Below are 18,073 nucleotides of genomic sequence, written 5' to 3' on the forward strand. Positions count from 1 at the left end.
CTATCTTTACTGTCGATTTTTGTCGCTGCTAATTTATTTTTTATTGTAGTGAATGATGTGCACTTTTAAAAAATAGCACTCAAAAATCTCGTTTTATAAGTGTTAGTCTATATATTATTAGTCCGCTTGTTTATGGGCCCTTTAGTCTTTAGCCCATTAGGGTTTCTGTCTAGCTTTAGCCCATTAGGGTTTTTGTCTAGCTAGTATTTATGTCCGCTTTATTCTTTGTAGTCTTTATGCTTTTCTTTGAGAACTCTTGTAATCTCTTTTTATCACAATCATATGACAATGTTATCATGGTATCAGAGCGGAGGTTCGATACGTTGTTAGAAGTCTTTGTAGCAGTCATTAGTGGCAAGGATCGAACTTCGCGGTGAGTTCGCTTGGGGGTTACGGGGGGCAGCGCGCTGTACTCGTTTGCTGCCACTGGTATTCGTTGTTGCTTTTGATTCGTTGCTACTATTGATTCGTTGATGTTGTTGATTCGTTATTGCTGTTGATTCGTTATCCGATTAACTGCTTCCGCTGGTTTGTTACTCCTTTTATTCTCAGATTCTTATACTGTCATTGTGGTTATTTATGCATTGTCAACATGGCTGGAAAGGATGATTCCCTTCAGTCAATCAGTACCCGTTTGGATGGAAAGAATTATACGTATTGGAGTTACGTTATGAAGAACTTCCTTCGTGGGAAGAATATGCGGGGCTATGTCACTGGGACAAAAGCAAAACCCTCAGTGCCTCAAACTGAGAATTATGATTTGTTGCTTGATGCTTGGGAGACTGATAACTCCAAGGTCATTACTTGGATCAATAACTCTGTTACTCAGTCTATTGGTATGCAGTTGGCTAAATATGACACATCAAAAGAAGTTTGGAATCACTTGGAGAGACTGTATACTCAGTCCAACTTTGCTAAACAATATCAGTTAGAATATGATATCCGTGCCCTTCAACAGAATGACCAGAGTATTCAAGATTTCTATGATGCTATGTCTGATATGTGGGATCAATTAGCTCTTACTGAATCTAAAGAGTTAAAAGATTTTGAGCCTTACATTGCTAGGAGGGAAGAACAACGCTTGGTCTAGTTCTTGATGGCCTTGCGTTCTGATTTTTAAGGCCTACATGGAACCATTCTTCATCGCTCTCCTCTTCCCTCAGTGGATTCTGTTGTCCATGAGTTAGATGCAGAAGAGACTCGTATCAAGTCTCATGCGGATAAAGGTTTTAAAGCAACCTCTATTCCTACTCCCGCTCCTGCTGTGCTTGTTGTTTCCTCCAACCAGTCTCAACAAACTTCAAGGGTTGCTCATGATGAGTGCGTATTCTGCAAATAGAAAAATCATTGGAAAGCTCAGTGTCCATTGTTAGTCAACAAGGGTAAATCTGGTCAACCTCAGTCAGGACAACAAAATAGGTATGGTCAACAAAAGTTTCAGTCGCGTTCCTCTGGTACTCCTCCGTGGACCTCTCGTCCTCCACAGTTTGTTGCTGCTGCTGTACCACCAGTTGACACAGAATATGTTGGAAACATGCCACCATCTGCATTGGATCCCAAGGAGTTTGAGAGTTTTAGACAGTATTTGGCCTTTAATTCCACTGCCATGTCTGCATCTATGGCTCATTCTGGCCCTTCTTCATCTGGTACATCAGGTATTCCCTCATCTTTGTGGATTTTAGATTCTGGTGCAACTCATCATATGACTCCTAATTTGTCATCATTTACTTCTTTGTCGCAAGTGTCACCTATTTCTGTTAAGTCTGCTAGTGATACATCTATGCTACTTGAGGGTGTTGGGTCTGTCTCTGTTTCTCATTTCACTCTTCCTGATGTTTATTACATTCCCAAACTTACTTTGAATCTTGCCTCAGTCAGTCAATTATGTAAGTCTGGTAACTGGGTGTTCTTTTCTGATTCTGTCTGTGTTATACAGGATCAACACACCCAGAAGGTGATTGGGATCGGCTGTAGGGTGGGGGAACTATATGTCTTGGAGGTCCTCAAAGTATCTGATGTTGCTGCTTCCAGCATTGATTTATCTTTTTTTCGTTTGAGTCCTTTGTCGTCTGAGTTTTATCTTTGGCATTCTCGTTTGGGACATGTTTCTGTATCGCGTTTGAATTTTTTAGCATCTAGTGGTGTTTTGGGTCATTTAAACTCTTGTGATATTTCTGATTGTAGTGGTTGTAAACTAGCAAAATTCTCTGCTTTACCCTTCAATAAAAGTATGTCTTGTTCTACTGCTCCTTTTGACATTATCCATTCTGATGTGTGGGGTCCTGCACCAGTATCCACAAAGGGTGGGTCAACCTATTATGTATCTTTTATAGATGATTATAATCGATATACATGGGTTTATCTTATGAAACGCAGATCTGATTTCTTTGATATTTACAGCAATTTTAGAGCTCTTGTTAAAACTCAACATTCGGTTGTGATTAAGTGCTTCAGGTGTGACTTAGGGGGTGAATATACCTCTAATGATTTCACTCAGTTACTTGCTTCTGATGGTACCATACACTAGTCTTCGTGTACTGACACACCTCAGCAAAATGGTGTGGCAGAACGAAAACACCGTCTGTTTGTTGAGACTGCCCGCTCATTACTCCTGTCTGTACAGGTCCTTAGTGCCTTTTGGGGAGAAGCGGTCCTAACTATTGTGTATGTGATTAATCATACCCCTACTTCATTGAACTTAGGAATGTCTCCTTTTGAGAAGTTGTATGGTCATCTACCAGACTACTCTTCCTTACGAGTTTTTGGATGTACTTGTTTTGTTCTTTGTCCTCATGTTGAAAGGAACAAGTTGGGGCCGAAATCTGCTATTTGTGTATTTTTTGGGTATGGTATTGGACAGAAGGGATACCGTTGCTATGATCCTGTGAGTCAGAAGTTATATGTTTCCCGGTATGTTACTTTTTTGGAACATATTCCTTTCTACTCAATTCCTGCTACAGCCCACAATGTAACGAAGTCCGATCTTCTGCATATTGATCCTTTTAATGAAGATATAGAGGCTCGAGATTCATCTATGCTACATGATCCCTCAGCTCATGAAACACCCACTTCTTCAGAGTGTGCCTCGTCTCCACATGTTCCTGAGCCTGATCCTCCGATTATTGAAATTGAGGATCCACCTCCACCACCACCCCTCAGGAGATCTTCTCGTCCTGTCAAATCCACCAAGCTACCAGATTTTTCTTACTCTACATATTACGGACCGTTTGCTTCATTTATAGCCAGCATCCATCATCTGTCTGAACCTGAATCATATAGAGAAGCTGTTTTAGATCCTCTTTGGTAGAATGTTATGGCTGAAGAACTCACTTCTCTCCATCAGACTCATACATGAGATTTGGTTTCTCTTCCTCCTGGGAAACATACGATAGGTTGTCGTTGGGTGTACAAGATAAAAACAAAAGCTGATGGTTCTATTGAGCGGTACAAGGCTAGACTTGTAGCAAAAGGGTATTCCCAATAGTGTGGCTTTGACTACGAGGAGACATTTGCCCCAGTTGCAAAGATGACGACAGTTCGTATTATGATTGCAGTTGCATCCGTCCGACAGTGGAAGATCTTTCAAATGGATGTCAAGAATGCCTTTTTAAATGGTGAACTCCATGAAGAGGTTTATATGACTCCTCCCCCAGGAATTTAGTGTCACAACTAGGAATTCTGATGCTTTGTAAAACCCTTAACAAGGATGACATTGTAGTTAAAACTTGAAAACATGTATGGTGCTTATTCAATGACAACAAAATTCCATCAAATACTCTATACAAACATTCAAATAGTCAACAAAAGGTTGGAAACCCTAAAAATCCCGGTTTAAGTCCATTTTAGACTAGGATTTCCTTATTGGGCCTAATGGACCAATAAGCTTCCAATTTGACTATTTTGGGCTTAGAACTCTTATATGGGATCTAATTGGACCCATTTGCATGAAACTTTACATTTTGGGCCTCATAAGCCTAAAATGGACTAGTTTATCTTTAATGGGCCTTATTGGGCCCTAAATAATCCAATTAGCCCTAATAAACCATAAATCAATTCTTTTATGCATCTTGGGCCATAAACAATCTCTAAAGGCCCAATGGGCCGAAAAACCTCCTTGTGGACCTCATAAATTCAAACCAAATTAAGAAGTGGGCCAAAATAAGTCCAATTTCTCCTTCTTAAGAACCATTCTCGGCCCATGTATAGGAAAAAGTAGAAGGAATAAAAATAAAAGAGAATTGGAGGATTTTTGTGCCCTTGCCACCTCTTTATTGCATGGCGGGTTTCCATGCAAGTCAAATCACTCCTCCTCTCCTCTCTTCTTCTTCTTCTCGGCCGATTCCCACTCTCTCCACCTCACTCTCTTTCAAAAATATCTCAAGAATACTCTCTCAAGAACTTATCCTTCTTCCATCAAAAATTTCGAGAATCACAAGAGTTCCAAGAAGGTCCTTCTCTAATATCACCAATCCTTGGTAAGTTATTGTTTAGATCGACAACCTAGTCTCTTTATTTCATCAAAACTTCTTCCTAACTCATGCAAAAATTCGTGATCTTGCTTCTTAGAACACATCTAAGCCAAAGACCTTCCAAGAAGCTTGCTAGGCGGAAAGACCTCATCATTTTCTTCCATTTCTCTTCAAAACCGAACCCACAAACTCAAGGTGAGTTCATACCCCTCTATTTTCGGTTTTCACAAGTTTTATGGGGGAGAATACAAGTAAAATGTGTAGATCTATGTGTATGTGTATGCTATGTGTGATTTCATGTGTTTATGTGGTAAATATGTAACAAAAAGGAAAGAAATCTCGAGATCTATGGCTCAAGGAGGAAAATAAACATGATCTAATATATATTACACTAAACAAGTCAAGAAAAATTACCTCTAAGGTTATAATAAACATATTGCAACATAAAACTCATTTTTGGGCTATATTTGTCAAATAAACAAAAGTTGGGTTAAAGGTTGTCATTCACGGTTTTCTTAAGGACCAAAAGAGTCAAAACAGTTAAAATAAATGTTTTATGAATATTATGCTCTTCAAAGGACTAGAAATGTAATTTGTAGCCTAATGGGCCAATTTTTGGGCCTTTCGGCCCATAGGCCCAAAAATTGCGAAAAATATGGTTTTCAAGAGATTGAGATGGTAAATTTCTCAAAACAGGGGGTAAAAGGGTAAACAAATCTATTTCAGGGGTTAAAATGACTTTTTTTTCCAAAAAAGGATAAAAAATGTAAAGTTTTTGGAATTTGGGTCAAAATTGTAAAAGTTGCGAAAAGTTTGGACTTTAACTGAAAAACTCTTTACTGAAAGGGCTGAAACTGCCAAAGAGTAAATTTTGAGCTAAAAACATTACTTAAACAAGTCTATGGGTCAAAAATGTCAAGAAAATGGTTTAAGGGCCTAAAATGTCTTTTTTTTAAATAAGGGACTAAGATTGTCATTTTTATTAAAGAAGGGCTGAATAGGTCAAACCAATATTTTGAGTCAATTATTTTGTTATTAAGATATTTGGGTCAAAAGAAATACCAAATTATAACTTATGAAAATAGAATGAAGAATATACATATATTTTCAAATATCGTTATAAACAATCGGCAAGCTTCGTGCCGTTGCGAATTTAACAATTGTTCAATCAAGCTTCCGACTATTATACTATACCTAAAACAAGTAAATATTCAAATTGTTGGGCTTGAAAGATTCTAATCATGCTTATTGGGCCTTCGTGACCCATTGACATGACTTTTGGGCCTAACAATAATAACACATGTCTATTGGGCCTCCTGTGACCCAATTACATGCTTAAGGGACCCTCAATGGCTTTTATGTGCTATTGGGCCTCAGTGGCCCATTAGCATTGCTAGTAAGGTCCAAATAAATCAAATGTGAAATGGGCCAACGCGTCCTTCGTATACCCAACAGCCTTAAATAACACACGTAATTAGCAGGACCTCGTAATCCTCTTCTCCTCGTTTGTTAGGCTTACCTTCAATTCAAGTAAACAAATACAGGTCGTTAATCAATGGTAATCAATTTTGTTCAGATTAAGTGAGTAATAACGGGCGATATGTTTAAGTGCCGTTCGTAGTCTATAGTTATAATCAAAGTCTCCTGGAGGGAGAGCGAGAGTTTGTGTATAGATCTATACGGGGGTGATTCCCCACACCTCAGCTGTTCACTACAGTTAGACTCGGCCAGTCTAGGGTAACAAAATCTTAACATCAATTCCGGCGTTCGCTAGAATGCCAAGACAGATGAACTAGTCATTATCATGCATGGTTATAACGACTCACATAAATAAATCCAATACTATCCGAGTAATCAAGGAAAATCGTAATCATTCGTTGTGACGGTATAACAATTTGAAACAATTATATTATATTATCGGAAAACATCGGGTTTTTCGAGGAAATCAACACCATTCACTTATACTTTTCAATAACTATAATGCAAAACTTCTCATTTATACACGCTTTGAAATCATTCATGCACAAACCTATGGATCTTCACACTTTGGTATAAACAATTGTCTTTTCAGAAAATATCGGATTTTCTGGGTTTTATAAACTACACAAAACATTTTCATAACAACCCTGCTTATGAACTCACCAACATTCCATATGTTGACGTTTTCAAAATAACTTGTATTCTCAGGTAACAGGTAAGCTGAAGAGTAATACCAAGTATGTTAGGGTGTTATGCTTTGAAAACTTTCAAACAATTTATGTTATGGATATGTAATATTTAAACAATGTACTTGATGTGAACAATGTCAGTTGTAATGTATTAATGCATGGTGAAGTTTATGTTATGTTTCATGTATATTCATTGTGATGATATTCAATTTGAGTCACGCGAGCCCTCGAACGTTTCCGCCGTCTGGTTCGGGGGTGTGACAGGTTGGTATCAGAGCTCTGTTTATAGTGAACTGGCATATCTAACCACACATTGATATGCAACTATAAACCAAAGAAGGACTAAAACAACTCTGAACAAAACAAATAAAACCCAACGATAAAACACCTCGACTTGTACGATATAGGAAAAAGAACATAATACCAAATCAAATAAGATGATACTGGCATCTCGGTTAAGTCGGGACTGTTCATAGTTGTATTAAGGGGTGAATGTAGCCTGATCAACTACATTTCCTCCGAAGTACAACTATCACATGCCCCGGGGAAATCGCGATGGTCGGTAAACCTAAAAACATACCCCTTTGTTACCAAGAAGAGAATCAATTTACATAATAATTAAAACATCTTAGGAGTAATAATAGTTTATTCATATACATCCTCTCAGTCACCATGGAAGGGGAGCACCAGGGAATTCAGTTTCATCAGGTCTTAGTGGCCCACGGAATGATCGAGGACGAACCCGAGGGAGATCAAGGGGAGCACACGGCGTTGGGCCCGACGAGTACACGGACACGGACTACGAGTTTGATGGGACCGATGAGGACATGGAGGAAGAACAAGACACAGACGAGGATTCCGTCACACCACCTACCAGCAAGACGCAGCAGAACCACCCTGCTCCACCAGAGAATCCCGCGAGAGAGAATCGTTCTCCGGAATCTGAGATTGCCGCTCTGCGGCAACAGCTATTCGCCATGGAAGCACGAGCGGTGCAGGCTGAACAGGAAAGAGATGAAGTCATTGGAGAAATGACTGAGATGGCCCAGTTGTTGGCACAACACTTCGGTATATGACCTCGCTGCCGTCGTCGGGCGCTCCTTAGAGTGTTAGGACCAGCCTTACCCTACTAGTACTATGATCATATGCTATGTATCATCGACTCTATGTTTAGGTGATTGCACTACTCATAGAGTCGTTACGCTGCCGAACTTGCACCATTTATGTATGCTCTTTCGAACAAATTTTCATGTATCAAAGTACGGATATTATTAGTGGAAAAATATATGTGTTCTATTGTGATGTTGTTATCTGTTATGTGTTATGTATCCATGATTGTATGTTAATATGTGAAACTACTTAAGTACATGCAATACACCTAGTTTATAGGACCACAAACTCACAAAAATCATAGGCACTCAACATCTTTCCGTTCCATGACAGAAAGATGCCTCAACGACCAACCCGTGGAAACCATGGGCCGACCCCACCAGAAATCAACTCAGCTGCATTTCAAGCAGCTGTATCTGTTGCGGTCACCGCAGCCATGGCGCAAATCCACCAAGGGAACAATGGTGGAGGCAATGGACAAGGGGCTGGAAGCTCGAACAACAGAATAAATCAAGGACCTACCAAGACATGCTCTTACAAAGATTTCACCAACGCCAAGCCACGAACCTTTAATGGCACAGGTGGAATGATAACCCTAAAGAGATGGATTGAAAAGGTGGAATCGGTATTTGAGATATGTGAATGCCCCGAGGAGATGAAAGTGAAGTTTGCCGCATGCACATTCATTAACCAAGCTCTCACCTGGTGGAATGGACACGTAGAAGCCATGACTCTCCTCGTAGCCAACGCCATGCCGTGGCCGGAGTTGAAAGAAATGCTGATGGTCAAGTACTGCCCGCGAGGCGAAATTCAGAAAATGGAGCAAGAGTTATGGAATCTCACCGTCCGAAACTCCGACATTGATGCATACATATCAAGGTTTAGCGAACTGTCGCTGTTGTGCCCTGGCATGATTACTTCAGAGGGAAAGAAAAACGAACGATTCATTTGGGGATTAACCTGCCCAATTCAAGGAAATGTGATAGCTGCAAATCCTGAAACCTTCGACAGTGCCAAGAGGTTGGCCAAGAAACTGTACGACCACAACAACAAGAAGGGCGAGAAGCCAGGGGAAACTGAAGGCAAGAAGGAAAGTGACAACAAGAAAGGAAAGAATAACAAGAGAAAGGGGCGACAAGGCTCAGAGTCGTCAAAGAAGCAACAAACAGTGACAGTCAATGTTGCAACCACCCAAGTTCCCTCCACACCACATGGTCCAGTCTCAGCTACTTCAAGTGCCCCTAGGCAATATTTCGGGAATCTCCCAAAGTGCAACAAGTGCAGTCTCCATCATAATGGCGAATGCAGGGAGATGCATTGTACCAGTTGTAATCGAAAGGGTCACACGACAAAATATTGCAGGACCTATCCTCCCCAGAACCAGCAGCAAGGAAACAACAACAACAACAACAACAACCGCAACAACAACAACAACACCAACAACAGCGGCAACAATGCGGGACCAAGCCACACCTGCTATGGATGTGGAAAGACTGGGCATTTCCGTCGAAACTGCCCCAACGTCAACAACCCTGGGAATGGAGGAGCAGGGAGAATGCTGACCATGGGTCAGGGAGAAGCGGTTCAGGATCCCGCTGTTGTTACCGGTACCTTTCTCCTAAACCACACTTATGCATGCATCCTATTTGATATCGGGGCAGAATGAAGCTTTGTGAGTAATAGATTCAAACACTTGTTAAAACAACAACCCAAGAAGCTTAATGAAACCTTTACGGTGGAAATGGCTAATGGGAAAACAGAATCCACTGGGGAAATCTACATCGGATGTACCCTGACCTTGAACCATCACGTCTTTCAAATAAACTTAATGCCTGTATCCATTAGGAGTTTTGATGTGATTATCGGCATGGACTGGTTATGCCCCCACCATGCTGAAATTATGTGTCACGAGAAGGCCGTTCGCCTTCACCTCCCAAATCGCGAAACCCTAATTATTTACGGAGACAAACCCAACACGAACCTTCGTCTTATCTCGTGCATTAAGGCACAGAAGTATCTACGAAAGAAGGACTTGACGTTTTTGGCTCATATAGTGGATAAGTCCAAAGAAGAGGTCAATATTCGAGACATCCCAGTGGCTTGCAATTTCCCGGATGTCTTTCCTGAAGATCTTCTGGGGATACCCCCAGAAAGACAAGTCGAGTTCCGAATTGACCTCGTGCCAGGAGCTACACCCATCGCCAAATCGCCCTACAGATTGGCTCCTGCGGAGATGCAAGAGCTGTCCAGCCAACTCAGCGAACTTTTGGACAAAGGATTCATCCGACCCGGTTTCTCACCCTGGGGAGCTCCGGTTCTCTTTGTTAAGAAGAAAGACGGTTCCTTTAGGATGTGTATTGACTACAGGGAACTCAATAAGCTCACTATCAAAAATCGCTATCCACTTCCGCGAATCGACGATCTATTTGACCAACTCCAAGGAGCAAGTTACTTCTCTAAGATAGATCTGTGATCCGGATACCACCAACTCAAATTCCGGGAAGAGGATATCCCCAAAACCGCTTTCCGAACTCGTTATGGTCATTATGAATTTGTCGTAATGCCCTTCGGTCTAACGAATGCCCCTGCCGCATTCATGGACCTAATAAATCGAATCCGCCGACCATACCTCGACAACTTTGTCATCGTTTTCATCGACGATATTCTAGTCTATTCTCGAAGCGAAGAGGATCATGGCCGACATCTCCGGAAAATCTTAGAAACCCTAAGAACCGAAAAGCTATACGCAAAACTCTCTAAGTGTGAGTTCTGGCTCCGTAGTGTGAACTTTTTGGGTCATGTTGTTAGTCAAGAAGGGATACATGTGGATCCTTCTAAGGTCAAAGCCATTGAAGGATAGGCGATCCCAACGACACCCACAGAAATTCGTTAATTTTTAGGTCTCGCAGGCTATTACAGGAGGTTCATTCAGAACTTCTCCAAAACAGTCAAGCCACTTACCTTGCTTACGCAAAAGGGTGTACCCTTTGAATGGACGGATAAGCAAGAAACTGCATTCCGAACTCTGAAGCGAGCACTCTGCAGTGCGCCGGTACTATCACTACCAGAGGGAACAGAGGACTTCGTAGTTTACTGTGATGCATCGAATCAGGGTTTAGGTTGTGTACTCATGCAGCGTGGGAAGGTGATAGCTTATGCGTCCCGACAACTAAAGACACATGAGGTGAATTATACCACCCATGATCTCGAATTGGGAGCTGTGGTCTTCGCCTTGAAGATTTGGAGGCACTACCTTTATGGTACCAAGTGCACCATTTTCACTGACCACAAGAGCCTCCAACACATTTTAAATCAAAAGGAGTTAAACATGAGGCAACGAAGATGGGTTGAGCCGCTGAACGATTATGAATGCGAAATCAAGTATCACTCAGGCAAGGCTAACGTGGTAGCTGATGCCATGAGTCGAAAAGAATACTCGAATCGTCGTGTGAAGACTCTCTCCATAACCATTCAATCCCACCTGACCTCGCAAATCAGAGCAGCCCAGTTCGATGCCATGAAGGCAGAAAACAAAACAAGCGAAGCGTTACGTGGAATGGAAAAGAATTTCGAAGTGAAGGAGGACGGAGCATATTATTTCATGAACCGTATTTGGATCCCTAAACTTGGGGGATTCAGAGAAGTAGTCATTAATGAAGCCCACAAGACACGATACTTCATCCATCCGGGTTCAGATAAAATGTACTTGGATATCAAGCAACATTATTGGTAGCCTAACATGAAGGCATAAATTGCCACTTACGTTAGCAAGTGCCTCACGTGTGCTAAAGTAAAGGTGGAATATCAGAAGCCCTCGAGATTACTACAACAACCAGTAATTCCCGAGTGGAAATGGGAAATGATTACTATGGACTTTGTGACCAAACTACCCAAGACAACTGATGGATTGGATACCATATGGGTAATAGTTGACAGGTTGACAAAATCCACTCATTTCCTGCCAATAAAAGAGTCATACAAGATGGAACGATTGACAAGGACCTATATCAAGGAAATTGTGACTCCACGGAGTGCCAATATCTATCATCTTAGATAGAGATAGTAGGTTTACTTCACGCTTTTGGCAATCGCTTCAGAAATCTATGGGAACACAACTTGACATGAGCACTGCCTACCACCCACAAACAGATGGTCAAAGCGAGCGAACCATTCAAACGCTAGAAGATATGCTTCGCACATGTGTGATAGACTTTGGAAGGTCGTGGGATACCCACTTGCCCTTGATCGAATTCTCATACAACAACAGTTATCACTCAAGCATCAAAGTTGCTCCATTCGAGGCATTGTATGGGCGTAAATGTAGATCACCGTTGTGTTAGGCTGAGGTAGGTGACACTCAGCTAGCAAGAGGACAGACACTAGGCAATGCATTAACGGGACCAGAAATCATACGCGAAACGACCGAGAAGATAATTCAGATCAGACCCCGACTACAAGCATCACGAGACAGACAGAAGAGCTACGCTGATAAACGGCGAAAGCCCTTGGAATTTAAAGTCGGGGATCGGGTGTTGTTAAAGGTCTCTCCCTGGAAAGGGGTGATTCGTTTTGGGAAACGGGGAAAACTAAACCCACGATACATTGGACCCTTCGAGATTCTTGCCCGAATCGATCCAGTGGCTTATAGACTGCAGCTACCCGCTGAGCTTAGTAGTGTACACCCCGTGTTCCATGTTTCCAATTTAAAGAAGTGCTTATCCGACGAAACTCTCATCATTCCATTAGAAGAAATCGAAATCAACAAGAATCTCCTGTTCATCGAAGAACCAGTCGATATCATGGATAAGGAAGCGAAGCGTACTAAGCAAAGTCGCATTTCGATTGAGAAAGTTCGGTGGAAGGCGAAACGCTAACCAGAATTCACATGGGAACGCGAAGACCAGATGAAGCAGAAGTACCCTCACCTATTCTCGCATTCTCAAATCTAGCTTTAAAAAGAATTTCGGGACGAAATTCCCTCTAACGGGGGATGACGTCACAACTAGGAATTCTGATGCTTAGTAAAACCCTTAACAAGGATGACATTGTAGTTAAAACTTGAAAACATGTATGGTGCTTATTCAATGACAACAAAATTCCATCAAATACTCTATACAAACATTCAAATAGTCAACAAAAGGTTCAAAACCCTAAAAATCCCGGTTTAAGTCCATTTTGGACTAGGATTTCCTTATTGGGCCTAATGGACCAATAAGCTTCCAATTTGACTATTTTGGGTTTAGAACTCTTATATGGGCTCTAATTGGACCCATTTGCATGAAACTTAACATTTTGGGCCTCATAAGCCTAAAATGGACTAGTTTATCTTTAATGGGCCTTATTGGGCCCTAAATAATCCAATTAGCCCTAATAAACCATAAATCAATTCTTTTATGCACCTTGGGCCATAAACAATCTCTAAAGGCCCAATAGGCCGAAAAACCTCCTTGTGGACCTCATTTTCATAACAACCTCTTTATTGCATGGTGGGTTTCCATGCAAGTCAACTCACTCCTCCTCTCCTCTCTTCTTCTTCTTCTCGGCCGATTCCCACTCTCTCCACCTCACTCTCTTTCAAAAATATCTCAAGAATACTCTCTCAAGAAGTTATCCTTCTTCCATCAAAAATTTCGAGAATCACAAGAGCTCCAAGAAGGTCCTTCTCTAATATCACCAATCCTTGGCAAGTTATTGTTTAGATCCACAACCTAGTCTCTTTATTTCATCAAAACTTCTTCCTAACTCATGCAAAAATTCGTGATCTTGCTTCTTAGAACACATCTAAGCCAAAGACCCTCCAAGAAGCTTGCTAGGCGGAAAGACCTCATCATTTTCTTCCATTTCTCTTCAAAACCGAACCCACAAACTCAAAGTGAGTTCATACCCCTCTATTTTTGGTTTTCACAGGTTTTATGGGGGAGAATACAAGTAAAATGTGTAGATATATGTGTATGTGTATGTTATGTGTGATTTCATGTGTTTATGTGGTAAATATGTAACAAAAAGGAAAGAAATCTTGAGATCTATGGCTCAAGGAGGAAAATAAACATGATGTAAGATATATTACACTAAACAAGTCAAGAAAAATTACCCTCTAAGGTTATAATAAACATATTGCAACATAAAACTCATTTTTGGGCTATATTTGTCAAATAAACAAAAGTTGGGTTAAAGGTTGTCATTCACGGTTTTCTTAAGGACCAAAAGAGTCAAAACAGTTAAAATAAATGTTTTTATGAATATTATGCTCTTCAAAGGACTAGAAATGTAATTTGTAGCCTAATGGGCCAATTTTTGGGCCTTTCGGCCCATAGGCCCAAAAATTGCGAAAAATATGGTTTTCAAGAGATTGAGATGGTAAATTTCTCAAAACAGGGGGTAAAAGGGTAAACAAATCTATTTCAGGGGTTAAAATGACTTTTTTTTTTTCCAAAAAAGGATAAAAAATGTAAAGTTTTTGGAATTTGGGTCAAAATTGTAAAAGTTGCGAAAAGTTTGGACTTTAACTGAAAAACTCTTTACTGAAAGGGCTGAAACTGCCAAAGAGTAAATTTTGAGCTAAAAACATTACTTAAACAAGTCTATGGGTCAAAAATGTCAAGAAAATGGTTTAAGGGCCTAAAATGTCTTTTTTTTAAATAAGGGACTAAGATTGTCATTTTTATTAAAGAAGGGCTGAATAGGTCAAACCAATATTTTGAGTCAATTATTTTATTATTAAGATATTTGGGTCAAAAGAAATACCAAATTATAACTTATGAAAATAGAATGAAGAATATACATATATTTTCAAATATCGTTATAAACAATCGACAAGCTTCGTGCCGTTGCGAATTTAACAATTGTTCAATCAAAGCTTCCGACAATTATACTATACCTAAAACAAGTAAATATTCAAATTGTTGGGCTTGAAAGATTCTAATCATGCTTATTGGGCCTTCGTGACCCATTGACATGACTTTTGGGCCTAACAATAATAACACATGTCTATTGGGCCTCCTGTGACCCAATTACATGCTTAAGGGACCCTCAATGGCTTTTATGTGCTATTGGGCCTCAGTGGCCCATTAGCATTGCTAGTAAGGTCCAAATAAATCAAATGCGAAATGGGCCAACGCGTCCTTCGTATACCCAACAGCCTTAAATAACACACGTAATTAGCAGGACCTCGTAATCCTCTTCTCCTCGTTTGTCAGGCTTACCTTCAATTCAAGTAAACAAATACACGTCGTTAATCAATGGTAATCAATTTCGTTTGGATTAAGTGAGTAATAACAGGCGACACCTTTAAGTGTCGTTCGTAGTCTGTAGTTATAATCAAAGTTTCCTGGAGGGAGAGCGAGAGTTTGTGTATAGATCTATACGGGGGTGACTCCCCCACACCTCAGCTGTTCGCTACAGTTAGACTCGGCCAGTCTAGGGTGACAAAATCTTAACATCAATTCCGGCGTTCGCTAGAATGCCAAGACAGACGAACTAGTCATTATCATGCATGGTTATAACGACTCACATAAATAAATCCAGTACTATCCGAGTAATCAAGGAAAATCATAATCATTGTAACGGTATAACAATTTGAAACAATTATATTATATTATCGGAAAACATCGGGTTTTTTTAGGAAATCAACACCATTCACTTGTACTTTTCAATAACTATAATGCAAAACTTATCATTTATACACGCTTTGAAATCATTCATGCACAAACCTATGGATGTTCACACTTTGGTATAAACAATTGTCTTTTCATAAAATATCGGATTTTCTGGGTTTTATTAACTACACAAAACATTTTCATAACAACCCTGCTTATGAACTCACCAACATTCCATATGTTGACGTTTTCAAAATAACTTGTATTCTCAGGTAACAGGTAAGCTGAAGAGTAATACCAAGTATGTTAGGGTGTTATGCTTTGAAAACTTTCAAACAATTTATGCTATGGATATGTAATATTTAAACAATGTACTTGATGTGAACAATGTCAGTTGTAATGTATTAATGCATGGTGAAGTTTATGTTATGTTTCATGTATATTCATTGTGATGATATTCAATTTGAGTCACGCGAACCCTCGGACGTTTCCGCCGTCTGGTTCGGGGGTGTGACATTCAGCACCGGCCGGGTGAGGTTTGTCGGCTTCGTAAAGCTTTGTATAGGCTCAAGCAAACCCCTCGTGCTTGGTTTGAGAAATTCTCCACTGTGATTACCTCTCTTGGATTTGTCCAGAGTAATCACGATTTTGCTCTGTTTGTTAGATGCTCGACTGCAGGACGGATTCTTCTGTCCTTATATGTGGATGACATAATTATTACAGGTGATGACTATGGTGGTATTGAGTCTTATGATCTCGCTCATCGATTTGCTATGAAGGATTTGGGCTTGCTGCGTTATTTCTTGGGAATTGAGGTTGCTCAGTCTAAGAAAGGGTACCTTCTTTCTCAGACTAAATATATATCTGACTTGTTTACACAGGCGGGCCTCTCTGACAATCGGACTGTTGATACTCCTTTTGAAACCAATGCACGATATTCTCCTACTGATGGTGTTCCTTTGTCCGATCCGAATCTTTATCGCACTATTATGGGAAGTTTGGTTTATCTCACAGTTACTTGTCCAGATATTGCTCATGATGTTCATGTTGTCAGTCAATTTGTTACTGCTCCTACCTCTGTTCATTGGGGAGCTGTTCTTCGTATTCTGAGATATCTTCGTGGCACTCAGTTTCAGACTCTCTTGTTTCCCTCGATGTCTTCTCTTGAGTTACGTGCCTATAGTGATGCTGATTGGGATGGTGATCGTCATGATCGTAAGTCCACCACTAGATTTTTTGTATTTCTTAGAGAGTCTCTCATTTCATGGAAGAGCAAGAAACATGATGTTGTCTCTAGATCTTCCACGGAGGCTGAATATCGTGCTATGGCTATAACTATATGTGACATTATTTGGTTACGGTGGCTGCTTGCGGATATGAGAGTTTACATTTCCTCATCTACTCCCTTGCATTGTGATAACAAAAGTGCGATACAAATTGCAAAGAATTATGTTTTTCATGTACCTGTCATCACCTGCAGCTCGGGACCATTTCGCTTCCATTTGTTTCATCAACCTTGCAGCTTGCGGATATTTTTACGAAGGCTTTATCGGCTTCTCGATTTCGGTTCTTATGTGACAAACTCTCAATGCTAATTGTTGCGGCATTGTGAGTTTGAGGGGGGTGTTAGTCTATATATTATTAGCCCGCTTGTTTATGTGCCCTTTAGTCCTTATCCCATTAGGGTTTATGTCTAGCTTTAGCCCATTAGGGTTTCTGTCTAGCTAGTATTTATATCCGCTTTATTCTTTGTAGTCTTTATGCTTTCCTTTGAGAACTCTTGTAATCTCTTTTTATCACAATCACATGACAATGTTATCAATAAGAGCAAATTATAAACTTTCACATCACAACCTGCACCAACAAACAGTTTAAATGGTGCGGTTCTATTTTGTATTGATGCAAAAATAGTTTTTGATGGTTTTGTAAAACGGTTTATGGGTATCGCCGCTTCAATAAAAATATAACCCATTGCACAAACAAATATAAACAAATATGTTATGTACTAACGTTTTATGAAAAAAATACGTAACCAATTAATTGACATGAGGGGTTAAGGGTATAAATTAATGGACTCCAAATGTATTAACTCATAGGTAGTAATATATTATAGGATAATAAATGGTTATATAATATTATATGTCTCAGACTTTTGCCTTTTAGCCTAGCTCATTTTAGGTTTTACTTTTCTCTGTCAAGTTATTATAGGATGAGAGTGAGAATGCTACCAGCAAACCTGACGGAGATCAGAGGTAAGAAGCCGACCGCCGGACGGCCGGAGAGGAGGAAGAGAGCGAGCGTGGAGAATGAGATAAATCCGGTGACGATGGATCTGAGGAGGAAGTGGGTCGTTCGACGGTGACGTTTTTCTTGTGTGAAGTTTTATGACTATTTTTTTGGATGCCATATTATATTTTTGTGGCTTATCTATTCTCTCTACTCTCAAACATCGAGTTAAAAAAGTTGTAAATTAAGATAGATTTTTGATATTTTTGTAGAATTTAGTGATATAGTTTCCTAGTTTATTTCATTTTCTAATCAAAGAAGGGTCGTTTGATATTTTTTGTGATTTTCTGATCATTTTGTTAATTTTCCAATGATTTTGTGATGTTTTTGTTAATTGACAATTTAGTTTCTTAGTTAATCATAGTATATTAGTGATTATCTTATAACTAAATTACATACTTATAAACATATATATAAATATATTAGCAAGCTTAAAACCGGGGAT

At 40.0% G+C, this 18,073-nt stretch overlaps 1 protein-coding gene across 1 annotated transcript; it reads left to right on the forward strand.

Moving 5' to 3' along the window:
• Nucleotides 1-592: 592 nt before the first annotated feature.
• Nucleotides 593-2,527, forward strand: LOC145105938 (uncharacterized). The gene is made up of 2 exons (XM_079042998.1): nucleotides 593-1,084; nucleotides 1,340-2,527. The coding sequence occupies exons 1-2, from the start codon at nucleotides 593-595 to the stop codon at nucleotides 2,525-2,527; spliced, it is 1,680 nt and encodes a 559-aa protein (XP_078899124.1).
• Nucleotides 2,528-18,073: the final 15,546 nt, after the last annotated feature.

This window comes from Lactuca virosa, chromosome 4 (assembly GCF_052849685.1).
Source record: "Lactuca virosa cultivar CGN04683 chromosome 4, Lactuca_virosa_CGN04683_v6, whole genome shotgun sequence".
NCBI classification, from domain to species: Eukaryota; Viridiplantae; Streptophyta; class Magnoliopsida; order Asterales; family Asteraceae; genus Lactuca; species Lactuca virosa.

Coding starts and splice junctions, on each gene's coding strand:
- LOC145105938 (XM_079042998.1), top strand. CDS start 593: ATGGCTGGAAAGGATGATTCCCTTCAGTCAATCAGTACCCGTTTGGAT. Junction 1,085..1,339: donor GGAGGGAAGAACAACGCTTG/GTCTAGTTCTTG, acceptor TTCTGCAAATAG/AAAAATCATTGGAAAGCTCA.